Source organism: Thermobia domestica, chromosome 6 (assembly GCF_964235325.1).
Source record: "Thermobia domestica chromosome 6, izTheDome1.hap1.1, whole genome shotgun sequence".
Lineage (NCBI taxonomy): Eukaryota > Metazoa > Arthropoda > Insecta > Zygentoma > Lepismatidae > Thermobia > Thermobia domestica.
In genome coordinates this window covers 2,991,747-3,006,330 of record NC_137459.1, presented here as the reverse complement: position 1 = coordinate 3,006,330, position 14,584 = coordinate 2,991,747, and the positions used below count along the sequence as shown (strand labels likewise).

General features: G+C 35.1%; 1 protein-coding gene across 15 annotated transcripts in view; it reads left to right on the top strand.

The window, feature by feature from the left end:
* The window catches only part of PMCA (plasma membrane calcium-transporting ATPase 3), a 765,800-nt gene that overhangs the window by 672,498 nt on the left and 78,718 nt on the right, over positions 1–14,584 (top strand). For 13 of the 15 annotated variants that reach the window (XR_014131781.1, XR_014131782.1, XR_014131783.1 and 10 more), the window contains 3 exons: positions 1,305–1,439; positions 1,960–1,995; positions 12,973–13,167. Coding sequence is in view for 3 of the 15 variants with exons in the window: in XM_081761242.1 (XP_081617368.1) it covers positions 1,305–1,439; positions 1,960–1,995; positions 12,973–13,167 (366 nt within the window). In the remaining 12 variants the exon portion in view is untranslated. The remainder of the gene's footprint in view (positions 1–1,304; positions 1,440–1,959; positions 1,996–12,972; positions 13,168–14,584) is intronic. The other 2 variants (XR_014131792.1, XM_081761243.1) reach the window with 1 other exon arrangement.

The window sequence follows — 14,584 nt, the reverse complement described above, 5'->3', positions numbered from 1 at the left end:
AAAACCCATGCACACGGTGTTTGTCCACCACAGTCCACTTGGCGCGAGTTGGGATCGAACCAGGGACCTCACGTACCAGAGGTGAAACCTCTACCACTGAGCCACCGCGACCCATCTTCTTGCATTTAGTTGGACATTGAGCTGCGTATTTAGTATTTTCATTACTGGCGACCTATGCTTTCCAACACTTCCGTTCTTTTTCCCTAAAAGCATGTAGTAATGTATCTTGGTAGAAATATGATAGACATTTTCAGCAGCACGTCTGTTAGAAAAGGAGCTGCCTCGTATCTGTGATTAGTGGACGCGTCTTTGACGCGGGAGACCCGGGTTCGATTACTATGGGAGCTCATGTGGTTTGAATTCCACGTTAAGCTGTAGGCTCATGTCTCATATTCTCATATAGCCCGTGTGCTGAAAGGAGCCCTGAAGTCAAATGTAAACAACCAACCAGTTAGAAGCTGACATCTCTTACAGGTCATGAAATCTTTCTTGTACCTTGGTGGATGAGGTTTCTGTTTTATTAAAAGACTGTTCTGTTTTATTATTTCTCTCTAATCCTGGTTCTTCTACTGATTTATAATTTCCAGAGGCAGATTAGAACTTAGCAGGTGACTTCATGATAAAAACCTGACATTTTGCCTTCTGAATTCGTTTTAATATATTAAGTTACACAATCAGATGTATGTGTACCGGAGGTTGATGGGTATAATCGTGAGATGTAAAGGTCCGCTAACTAACCTTATAAAATAATTACCTTCTTAAAATACATGTTAGTAATATTAAGAATTTATATCAAGGAGACAGGATAATAACAGTGTTATGACGGTCATTCATAGTTCCATGTTGGACATTTCATTGCGTTCTTAATGAAAATATTAATACAGCTCCATTTCTGTTAGTATCGAAGTGCTGAATAATTTTAATTTTGGTTATCCAATTCAATCTAGTTGTGAATGGGAAGATGTGATTTATGAGACTTTTATGAGTGGATTGCTACATGTTTCTTGTGAGGTGAGTATAAAGTGGAAACGCAAAATCTTACAAATGTTCTATATTCTACAGTAATTTAGACTCCAGCTCTCCTTTTCGTTAGGAGAAATGAAAAGCTGACCTTGTTCACAATACTATCCTGATTTGTCTGTCAAAAAGAAAAAGAATCTGAATGAAATATTAGAAGCTTATGATTAGAATGTCTGTGTTAAATGTTCTCGAAAATTGTATCGTTCAAGTATTTTGCATTACATTGAACTAATAATCAAGTTGGATTGTTTTCTTGACAATTGAATGTTGTTTTCTGCTTCTAGGTACGCATGTGATGGAGGGCAGCGGAAAGATGCTCGTAACAGCTGTTGGCGTCAATTCTCAAGCAGGCATAATATTCACGTTACTTGGTGCGGCGGTTGATCAACAGGAAGCTGAAATTAAGAAAAAGAAGAAAGGTTAACTTTACACACTTTCAAATGCATGTCGTATCGATTGTTCTGTTAAGCATGAGATAACCTTTTATTTTGAATAGATGTGTGTCCCATGCATTTCACAAGCCTATTTTACCCTGTTTTTCTTTTTTAATTTAAAACTAATTGCACAACCTACTCGTTGGGTCAAAATATATTAAATCTCTTTTAAATGTTTACCGAAAAACAAAATCATAAGAGCTACTGAGACAGCTCATCAATTTAATTCTAAATAATGTAAATCTAATACCAACATGAATCAGATATTAAAATAATATTCCATTGTTTTGTGAAAATATAGATGTGAAGAGGTTGTTGCATACTTGATATCATGATTTACTGAATCATGGTTAGTTTTTTTTTTTCAATATACATTGATTATACAATAGTTTTATATTATTGTGAAGCTGAGTTTTATTACTGCAGTACAATGCAGCAACAAATTCGCAGAATAGATATGTGCTACAATACTAATGAATTTCCTTTTGCATGCTTCCCTCCACAGAAGCTAAAAAGCAACGGAAGAAGAAGAGCCTAACAGGTGAATTTTCTTTAATATATATTTCATTCATATCTAATAATGTATCTTGAGCCTGGTTCTAACTAACTAGAACTGCTTCTGGTGTCTAAAAGCTCTTTCTTAACGTTGGGTTCTCATGGTTGATATTCGTTAATTAAATATAATCGTAAGCATGGTGTAAGGATTCTGCTTACTAAGAACAAGAATATTTGGAAGATGCTTACCTTGTTCAGACACTTTTTAAAATCTTTACCTTTTTTTTTGGATAGTATTTAATATTCATTGATTGTGAAGTATAAGGAGGCAAGTAAATGTAATATTATAAATTAATACTTATACGTAAAACGTAATTGTTATAACGTATGCAAGTTCAATTTTTGTTGTGAAGTATGGAGCAGGAAGACTAATCTTTGGAGTTAAGATTTCTAAACCGTAACAGAGATTAACATATGAAAGAAGACATATCACTAAAAATTGCTTTTAACGAAAACTGTTACCAATATATTACCTAAATCAGTACATTAAAGTAGTTTCAGATACTAAATTCCTGTTGAGTTGCATTTCCCTTTTAGTGTGCATTGCAATTCTGTTAATTTTTAATCCCAGCAGTTGTATTTTTTTTTAACGCACACTAGTCCTTTACTAATGAAACTTTAAAAAACAACAAAAAATAGAGAGTGAAACTGAAAAGTTCTGGGTTGCTTTACGTTTTAGAAATGTTCTGCCAAAAGTTCCGTATAGAACAGTTACATTTCATTGTGTTGTATGATCCAACATTGATCTGTTGGGAATACCTACTATGTCTCATATACCGGATTACGGAAAAATTAATTTTCTTTAACAGATCAAAGCGAAACAATTGATGGTACATCCTAAGTTTCTGCTGTATTTGGATAGTTATTGTTTAATTTACGTAGTTCACAAATAGAATGGTTTAGAAATACATGGTATTGATTTGAAATTTTGCTTTCTCTTAGTTCATCCCTGTTACTGCTTAAAAGATTTTGAAAGATTTGAAGTATTGTATTTCTAACCCCAGAACTTGTGGTTTCACTCTGACATAGGAGTGTAGTATGTCTTTTGTTTCAGTACTAATTGTATGATTGTAGTATAAGCATGACTTGTGCACACATACAACAATATAGTCCCTCCACATCTGGTTGAAATTTAACCATAATGTGTTTGCTTTCAAATGCATATTTTACCTGGTTGGATGGTATTTTTTAGTTCAGTGACCCAGCCTCCTTGGTGCACATAGGGCATCGTGCAGAGATTAGCTTGTAGATAAGTTATTTGTATTGTGAAAGCTCACGAAAAATGTGTGCGTTATAGTATTCTTCTGCAACTGGAGCACCAAGAAGAATTAAATCTTCAATCGTAATAAACTATATATGTATAAGAAAAGTGACTGATGTTGTGCCTCTGTGTTTGTTACTTGAGTTGAATATTTGTTTCGTCTTTGGAAATACCTTCAGCACCATTTTTATTACTGCCAGATCCTTACCTTTACATCTCCTGCTGCTGTTTTGTTTTGAAGGACAATTCGTACAGAATATTTCGTAAACTGAAATTTTACTTTTATCACCCTTAATTCGATTGTTTCTTTTTGTTTACAGTTAATTCGCTGTTTCCTTTTAACGAGAAAGGTATTTTTAATATTTATGTGGAATTTCACAATATACCTTGAATTTATTGATCTAATGCGGCTGCCCTCAATTTACTTTTTGGATCAAAAGATCCAATTTTTTTCAGTCAAAAAATTTCTTGTAGGCCTTATACCTGGAGAACTACATATAGTGTAGCCAAACCCAAACTATCACTCAACTCAGTATGATGTGCTTCTTCCGTAGAAAAATAGGAAAACTTGATTTAGGAGCCGTTCAAAAATTTTGTGTCCCCTGGTCCAAAAGCTAATTATTGGCGAAGATCTCAATCATTTGATGTTTTTTTTAATCATTCCTAAAATTCTTGCCGAAGGTCGCTATCTTTTGATCCGTTTTTTGAATCGTTTCTAAAATTCTTGTTGCTGTTGTAAACGCTAGTTATGCTGCCAGAGTTGAGTGGGAGCTGCGAGTGGAATTGTCAGTTGAAGATTATTTCGAAACCCAATACCTGATATTTTAACAGTGTAGAACTTTATATTTTGCTTGAAGAAATCATATTGACAACATACACACAGCCAAAATAAGTATTCAACTACTTAAATCCTAAAATTTACCAAGTTTTGTGCAGTGTTAAATGTGTCAGCGAAATTACTGTTTACAACAGCGAAAAAGTGAATTGAGGAACAGATATTAATTTTGACAATAGATTTTATTTTCGTGGAAAGAAAACTTCAAATTGACTGTAAATACAGAAACAATTACTAAGGGTAATAAAAAAAATGTCGAATTTCATTCTACGGAACAATTTGTACAAGTTGTTCTTTGAAAGAAAACAAAAACTACAATAGGAAATGTAAAAGCAAGGATCCGGTGACGCAGTAATAAAAAATGGTTCTGGGAGACGTTCCCGGAAGGGAAAGAGATTCAATTAATTTTACACAGAGGCGCAAGGCAAGTCTTTTTCTTATGAATATGTGCCCTTATAGCTTGTATAAATAGATGTTTTATATGTATAATTAAAACAAAGGGATCCTACGGCATACGTGCGGAAATCAAAATAATCTTGTGCGGTTCTTTTATAGCACATAACTCAGAACAACTGATTTTTCGTTCGTCAAATGGCTTCTCGCCATGTAGATAGGAGAGGGGAATAAAGAAGACAGAATCAGAAAGATGTTCATCACTTGGTATTCAGACTACAACCAATCCGTTTGTGGCTCGAAATCTTAATGTTTCTATTTAGTGATATATATACAAAAAAATAATGTCGCTGCTGTAATTTATTTATTTATTTATTTAACAATCACCAGATACAGCTCAGAGGCCATTTTACACTGGATATCTAACAACAACAACAACAATGGAAAGGATTTGGGAAGGTATCGGCCAGGGCCTGTTTAGTAGGTACCATCCCAGCATTTGCCTGGTAGGACTGAGGGAAACCCTGGAAAACCTCAGTCAGGATGGTCGGTAGCAGGATTCGAACCCACGACCTCCCGAAGGCGAAGCCAACGCTCTACCACTTGAGCTACTTCGCTCGCTGTTAGTCAGCCATACGTTAGATTTTCTCAACAACAATGAAACATTTTGGAATATATTTAACCAGTAGTAATTTTTTGCTCATTTTCTGTTTGCAACATCATAGTGCAACATTGCACTGATGGAATTTGCCAGTAGTTAGTAGCAGAAATACATCAATGGGTTAATTGGTATATTGTTACAATAACAATAAAAGATACGTACCACTGCACTAAACTTTCTAGCTCCAATTCATTAAACTAAATCACGGGCTGCTGTTAATAATGAAACATTTTCTTGTAACATACGAACAACATTATAAGATCTTTTCGGAAAACAAGACCCAAACAAAACTCACTCCAATGAAATTTGTTCATAAAATACCTACAAATTCGTATGAGCCATATTTCATAAGATTTTTTAAAAATATCTCCGAGAGTGAACTATCTTTTGTGGATATTCTGATGGAAATGATGCAACATTATAGAGCCATTAATGAAATGTGAACGAAATCACGTGAGTTGTTTTTGAGAAATTCGCCTGAAAATTACTGAATCCCAAAAATAAACTACTTCTCGTAGATTTTTTGTCACGACAAATGAATTATTCTATATTATAAGGTTATTAATTATTGATTTATGAAATATGAAGAAATTCGCCTGAGTCGTTTTTGAGAAAATGGTTCGAAAAAAAAAAAAAAAAAAAAAACATCCTCAAGATAAATGACACACTATAGTATGGGGTTGTTATTGAAAGTTTATTTATGAAATATAAACAAAATTGTTAAAGCAGTTTTTGAGAAAATCGCAGTATTTTATTTTCACCCCTCAGTAAACTACCCTTATTTTTAGGAGTAGGAAGAAAATTCGAAAAACTCCCCTGGAGAATCACATAAAAACCTTGAGTTTAAAATTTGGTTTTGATACGTTAAACGGTATGGACTCCAGGTGAGTGTATATCAGGTCGAACAAACGGCAGATATCTAGAAATCACTGGACCATGAGACGTGTAGATCTCTTGAAATATCAAATTAATTTTTTTCACGATGACCATATTTTTTTCTTTCCTTTCGTCGCTCGAAATAAAAATATTAGTGCACTTTGTTTGCACTTCACCATTTACTTCAACGAACATTTTAAGTGTTTCGAGCACCTGCTAATACGTTTGGAAGTGTAGAGAGCAATGCGTTGTCAAAGTTCACCATCAGCTTCAAACGGCATCATCAGTGGGACAAGCTTTTAATTATCATCATCATTTTAACTATCTTTATCCCCCTTCACGACGTACTTTGTATATCAATAAACTAACGTAGCAACGGCGTCAAAAAATTTGTATCCAAATTTTCCTTACTTTGCTTTGAAACATAGTTAGCTGTGAAGAAATAAATGTCCTGAAATTTGTTGTTGTCATTTTACATCTTTTCAATACCTTCAGTCTTCTGACCTGAAGAGTTGTTCTTTTCAGACGTTTTTATAATCTAGAAACGGGGCTCTCATCTTTGGCATTCCTAGTTTTATATATATATCGTTTCAAAACCAACTTTTGGTAATTTCTTTGTGTGATTCTTTTTGCGCTATTCTTGTCAACAGGACCGCGATAATGAAATAGTGTTAGCCATAGTATTCCGTCAATGAAGTAGAGTATACTATGGTTAATGAGTTATCGGAAAGAATAAGTACGTAAACAGGGAAGTAACTCCATAATGAATAAACGAAACACATTTTGGGAACCAAATTCACAAGCTCCCGACGTGCACACGTACAAACCTACTTATCCACCTCCCTACTTGCCTGCCTACTTACTTAATTTACTTATTTACCTATTTAGCTACCTTCCTATTTGTCTACCTACCTACCTACTTATTTACATATTTTCCTACCTCCCTACTTACCTACTTAATTTCTCTCTCTCTCTCTCTCTCTCTCTCTCTCTCTCTCGCAACTATAATTTCCCGTATTCGTACGCCGGGAGCAGTCAAAAAACTGAAAAAGGTAATTTAGTTTCGTTTTTAAAGATGACAAAAAGCATCAAATTGATTTTTCAAAATCAGGAATTATAACATTACCCCGCTAATATTGGAAGACAGTTAACAGGATACAAAGTTATTTAATAGACCAATTAATAGTTTCTGATATTTTGAAATGGACTGGAAACTTGTTAAACAGTGCGTTTGAATAACAAAAATGAATATGCTTGAAAGTATAGAAGAGCACAGAGGATATACACAAAAGAATCGGGGTTTTAAGCTGTGTAGAATCTCTGAACATTGACTCACATTAATGAACCTAAAACTTTTGTCTTGAAATTCACACACACAGACACATATACCGTATGTTCTAAAAATGGGGTCCACGTAAAACAACAGGCTATTCAGGTCAAAGCGAAAAAACTATAGAACAGTATAATTTGCAGGGCTACCTTCAGCTGCTTTGGTGAATCAAAATTTCACAATGTGGCAACGTCGCATATTAACTTAGAGCCATTAGCGTTGCTCTACGAATCCATCAGACAGTTACATAGATTGTTATCCAAATAAGTGGTGCTAGTTTCAACGTCTTTCGACTCTAACTGCCATCTGGGAAGAATCGATGTAACTATTTGATGAACTGGTAGAGCCAGTCTATGGATCTTTGCAGTCTTGCCACAGTGCAATTCGCGTCTGTAGACTTGGACTCGAAGCGTATGTAATTATAATGTAAAACTTAGGGAATGAGCCAGCTTCCGACAGCAGTGATGACAAGACATCGTTTTCTAAAATGCACCGATAATCTATCACCGTTAGTGTTCCGTCAAACTACAACTGAGTTCTCCACACACCACATCATCACCTTGCTGGGAACACCTGCGAGTGCGTGAAAGCAATGCGAATTACTATCCGAGCAGTACAGCACATTCTGTTTGTTAACCTCGCTCGACAAGTAAATATTTGCCTCATCAGTAAACAATACGTGAAAAGCGATTGTGGGATTTGTCGTAGCTGCTCTGGGGCCCGTTGAGCAATTTCTAGATGAAGATATCTGGATCATCTTCTGTAAGGTGTTGAAGTTCCAGTTTATAAGAGTCCCATTTATTCGCTGACATAATGCAAATGATTGAGGTACGACTACGGGCGTTTCTCTCTTGGTTTTTTACTGAATGATGCCAACATTGCCAGAGTTGTTGCCTCGTGTGTCGCCGTGTGTGGTCTACCAGTCGTGGGTTGATCTGCCACAGATACACTTTTTTGGAATTTCTTCAGCACTTTTAATACAGCACCATTGCTGATGGAGTCCTTTCCGGATGACGGCGGTTAAACTAATCTCCAATCACCCTGGTGCTTCGTTCCCCGAAGATCAGCAGGATTTTAATGCAGTCTGCTATCTGCTAGAAAGTCACCTGTAACGATACACACAAAGAAACAGTCATCATTTCGTAATGATTAGCGGTAGGTAGTAAATAACAGTGCCATTGTATTTCTACGAAAATTTGCTGTTAAAATGACATATCAGATGTTATGCTTTCGATTTAAGACAATTACATAAAATTCAAGATAGCAGGCGGCAGTGCGATGAGTCCTTAGACATTTTCCCTATCCCTATTTCCCATCTACATCGTTACTTTGGGTATATTTTGCAGCGTTTACCACTTATTAGGGTGTTTCCAAAATTTTTGTACCACCTTGTGTATACATCGTGTTTCTTAAAAGCGGTATCGCATCGCAGTGTGCAATACAAAGTCGTAGAAACGCACTGCAATAAAATATTGTATTGGATAATGCGATACACCTACTATTTGAATTTATTACTGAAGTGAGCTACTTTTACGACAGAACGGTATATTGTTTTTTCTTCAAGGCAGGTTTTTTAATGTCACGTATAGTAGTAGTAAATGTTCAGTTATTTATATTCCCTTGCTCGAAAATTCAATGTTTCCCCATTGTGTGTATTTTGGGTTCTCAATAGTACAAACTAATGCGCTACGGATTACCGGTATATACCATAATTACTGGAGAATGGCTATAGGAATGACAGCAAAGATATCTTGTGTACTTTGGCATTATATTTCATTTGAAAATAAAATTTCGGAATCAGGATTTCGCAAGAACACGGGACAGTAGTAGGTACCCTTTTTTCTACCCTTCTAGGTTTTCTTAGTTACTTCAAACTCTGATATGGAGTTCATAAACGATACACCTAGTTGTTCGCCAACATTGGTCCAGAAATTTTGCTAAGCCCTCTAGGGTTCTATTGAAAATGGAGAAAGAACACAAGTCTTTAGAACTTCTGGAAAATTGGGAAATTGAACTGGATCCCAGTAGCATTAGCTTACAGTATCAGTTAGGAAATGAAAATTTCTGTGAAATTAACTTTTTGTATCTTTATGGTAAAAATGAAGCTTCAGTTCGTAGACTGCATAATTACAGTCCTCCGTTTTGGACTCAGTATTTAATAGAAAATTCCATATAGACACATTCAAATCCAGCTACCACCTTAGATAATCTATAGGACAAAGTTAGCGAGCGTGGTTTAGCAATTTGCGACGCAAAAAACAAAATATACAAAAAGCCACTGATGTAATTTAATCAAGAATTTATTGCTGGAATGGATGGTAATTACTAGAGAAAAATCGGTGCAAATAATTTTCGGATGTGAAATGTATGATGCAAAAATGTTGATACATTTACACGAACTTTGCAAGTACAGAAGAATAATTAACATATAGATAGTGGCGTGTTAAAAGGCTGCATCAACGTATTCTCATTTAGGAGTGATTAGTGGTATTTTTAATGTAATAACTTCTGGATAATATGAAATTATAAACCGTGACGGGAAACTATAAAGCAAGGAAATAGTGAGTGGTGTTACTAATATTTAATCCAGAAAGTACATACGATCTGTTGTAAAAGTTAGAAAAACCTGAATACTTCCTTGCCACGTTTTAATGATTGACTTCAACCATACGTTTTTCTTTTCAAACTATGTACAAGTAGTAGCAGTAATAGGGAGATTGAGTACATTGTTCTTAAATTATATTAATATACAGGGTGTCTCGAAAGTACCCTGACATAGGGTAACACTGTTATTATCCGAGTTACAACAAATTGTAAGAGGAGAAACCGTCTCCAAATATGATGTTTTCAATCTTAAGTGAAGGAATTTTTTAAAACGGATGAACCGTTTGGGCTGTACTCTCTTTATTCACACATTGTTAAATGAAAATGCAACGTTGCCATTTACCTGGACCCACAACATAAGTAAATAAAGTTACTGTTTGAAATGGGATCTGGCCATCGACACGTTAGCGTAAAACACAGTAACTTCATTCACTTACGTATGTTGTGGGGGTCCAGGCAAGTGGCAACGTTGCATTTTCATTTAACATTAGGCGCATAAAGAGTGTGCAGCCCAAATGGCTCGTCCGAAAAAAAAAAAAAAAATCCTTCACTTTAGATTGAAAACATCATATTTGGAGACGGTTTTCCCTCTTACATTTTGTTGTAACTGATAATAACAGTTACCCTATGTCAGGGGACTTCTGAGACACCTTATATATTGGAAACATTAGTGCAGTTCAGATTATTTCTAAAGAAATGACAGAGAAATTTATGCGGCTGTATACGCAATAGAAGTTTGTATGAATTTCAATTTAGATTGTAATAAGGGTGATTCCTTAGTGGCGAAATCAAGTGCATGACGAGCGCAATTTTTCGCATAAGGAGTGTAGTTTTTTTGACAGTAGGTTGTGATTTTTATTATACATAGTGTATAATGAAATGAAAAACTTGTGTTGTGCATATCAACATTGCATGCTTAAAAAAGAAATCTTGATGATAGACTGGTTTTTGTATTAGTAGACGAAACAGTAGTGTGCACAATCTCTCTGTATGTGGTGGTTGTTAAATTCTTTCTCTTTTAGATATGTTATTGATGTAATGTCTATTGTTAGTACGTAACATGATAATTTAGCTTGAATATCGAACTGGGGAGAGTACCAATCGTATGTTGTGACTATTAGTATACCATCGTGAGGTATTTCTCTGAAGTTCTTCAGTTTACGGAGTATGTGTATAGGGGGTAATTCTTTCTTCATCAAAAGATGTTATTCCTTTGTGTCACAGGAGCCTATTAAAATTCTGTGAGGTTTAAATTAGCATCAATATTTCAGCTGCTATGGACCAGTTTTAGTTCTCTTAATACGTAGAACATTAAGTGTTTTCCCATATTTTCATAATTTTCACGATTTTTTGCTCAAAAGAATATTATGTATGAATGTGTGAATAAATGGGAATGTGTGCATGAATGAGGGAGTAAGAGAATTGACGGTAAGCCCAAATGCTGTGATTTAAAAAAAAAAAAAAAAAAAAAATATATGTGGTTTTAACTTTTGTTACAGTATACGTTCCCAAATTTATTCTTGTGCATGATCTGGTACCTCCTCATTGGTAAAGAATAGCTCCCGTCTTCTCCCGAAAAATGTAAATATATACTGGTTCAGACAGAAAATTTTCAGGAGTGAAAGCACAATAAGTAAATTACAAGGGTATCGAAGTATATGAATAATCGTCAGTAACTAACTGTGGGTTTCCCTGCATACTTACCGTTATTATGCTTTATTGTGGTCACATCGTCACATCACTCCTCATGTTCAATGCTGTGCCTACACAGTATATGTTTTTTGTACTCTCTTTCTGTTACACATACCTGTAGGTGTATTCCTCATTGTTTAGCTGCTTCTTGAACAATGTTTGATTTTTCCCTTATCTACCTGGTGTATTACTAAATTTAAAATAATGATGAGAAAAAAAAGTCTCTAGTCTTAACTACAGGACACGGCAAAAATGCCTCCGTTGTCAAAAAGTAGTTACAAACGAGCATCTTGTACCAATAGTTCAGTATGCTACTATTTCGAATATACAAGTTTAGTGGTGACCACAATACAACTCACATTCCTACAGTTCTGGTTTCCGACCATCTCTGATGGCACCAAGCAACTTAATTCCACCGTAAAAATGAAGATTAGGTATTAGCAAATACCATAGTAATGGATACAATATTTGTGGAGGACATAATGTCAATTCGGTATCAATGAGAAGAAGTTTTAAGATCGGTTCGGTTACACCAAGTTCACGTCTTGGGCTCACTTCCTGTACAGGTTTGTGTTCTCATTCTGAAAGCACAGTAGTCAAAGCTGTTTCTCTGCTGCTTACAGAAAACTTATCTTCGTTTCCTTTCCACATATAAAGCGTAAAACAAAAGTTAGTCACGAAGGCAGAAAGTTGAAAGCAGAATCATAGGAATGCAAGCAACATTGTAGACTACTACCAGCAAACCTGTATCATAACGTTGTACGAATTCTAGAGCAGTAGAATATGAACCATTAATAAGTATGCCCATCTGTAACTTTATTATTATTATTATTATTATTATTGACAGCTGAGACACTTTATCCACGGTCTGTAGCTAAAATTAGAGACCCAAGTATTTTTTGACCTAATGACATTCTTACGTATATTCCATATATTCTAGATACCTTCATCAGAACTATTTCACAGCAAAAGAACTGATTTGTTCATAATCGATAATACATTTTTTCCGATTAAAAATATTCCTCAATTTTTACTTTAATCTTCGTAACACGAAGTTTCACTAATTCTCCAAAGATGTGGTGATTTTTTATAACCGTTCTAAGATTGGGTGCATGATATATCAAACGTAAGCTGTGTTAAAAAACGTATATCTGCTAAGAGAAGTTTGTATTATGCAAACCTTCAACTGAAACTGATTAGTTGAAGGCACTGAATAGGTAGTAAAGTTAATTGTCTTATGAAACTTCTTTTTGCATCTATTTAGGTCTAAAAATCGATTCTATACCATTAATTTGCTTGCTTGCTTCATAGGTGAAGAGGAAGAGCCTGTCACCGGCAACAGCCATGTAAATGCACCAGTGGCTGATCATACACCGAATAAACATGTCTCTGCAGAATCAACTGAGAATCACACGTCTGGAAGTACTCATGCGGAAAGCCACAAGAAGGAAAAATCCGTCTTACAAGCTAAATTGACAAAATTAGCAATTCAGATTGGCTATGCAGGTATGTATTGGCTAAGTTCTTAATCAGCCAGTGCGCTAGGGCATCCAGTTCCTAAGAAGAAGTATAATAGGTTTCGTTCATTTTATGTAGAAAATAAGTAAACACCAGTTTGAAAGTTTTACGTATAAGAATTTTGGGTATTCCTCTGATTCTGCTTCATAGTAATACTCTGCCGAGGTTGGGATTGTCAGTTCAAATAGGAATAAATGTAGACTGAAAATAAAATCCGTGCAAAGTGTCAAAAAGGAAAAAGTTCGGTTTATTGTTAAGATGTGGCCTATGTGCCTAACCTAACACTGCTCAGTGAAAAACGGGCTCTCTAGTATTCACTGTGGAAGTAATTCAAATAATCGCCAGAAGAATGCGCGTGGGTGTATGTCCCACCAGTTCTGAAGTAAAATCTGGGCTTTTTACTCAACATTTTCATTTTGGCACTTAGCACGGAGTTTATAGTCAGTCTACAAGTGTTTTTCTGTTTTGTTCTATAATATCATGGACCACGTCTTTAATAATGACATGGTTGTGAGGTCTTTATAGAAATTATTTCGGAGATCTGATGCTTCCGCACCTACTTTTTATATTAAATTGCAGTGAATTTTAAATAAAATGAAACCCTTAGTTTAATCGGTGCATTTGTGCCCTGTAGGGAAAATTAAACTAACGACAAATGCAGGGGAGCTGGAGCAAATAGTAAACGAAGGACCGGGAAAGACTCAAAAATTACAACCACCACATGAATCTGTCTAGAATCGAACTAGAATCTTTTACCCGAGAAATGAACTCTCTATCACTGGACGATAATCCCCCCGTAGGCATGAGAACAAACAAACAAACAAATAGCTTGTCGAAAAAAAACAGTTCTTCTGTTTTTATGTTCAAATCGTTGTTTGACCTCAGAACTCATTGGTTTTTTACTGTTAGACACTGTCTTATGTTCCGGAGTGTTTTGGCCATTTATATATGTACATTCTGAAAACTCAGTTGTATAGAACAATAATTAAAATGATCCAAATGATACTTTCGAATTAGAAAACTTGTATTTGTATCGTTGAGAACTTTCTTTGTAGGTATAAAGCCTGAGCAACCAAATTCGGAAAGTTGTTGTGTTTACTAGAATCGAAATATTCATGAATGTCCTTACATACTCAGCATTAGAATGTGGGATTGAACTGAGGATGCAGAGAAAATTTTCGTCAGATCATAATACTCGTGTTCAAGTGAGATCAGCCTTTTTACGTTGTTTCAGATCATATGCGTGCGTCTTGAATCAGAAAGCTTATTTAACCGTCTTTTTGTTGTTTTATTCCCAGGACAATAGTAGAGTTTAAAATTACATCTGTTTGATATGTTTGTCAGGATATGAAATAGCAGCAAATAAGTAGAAATTGGCTATAAAAGTAAACAGCAAAATAGACCA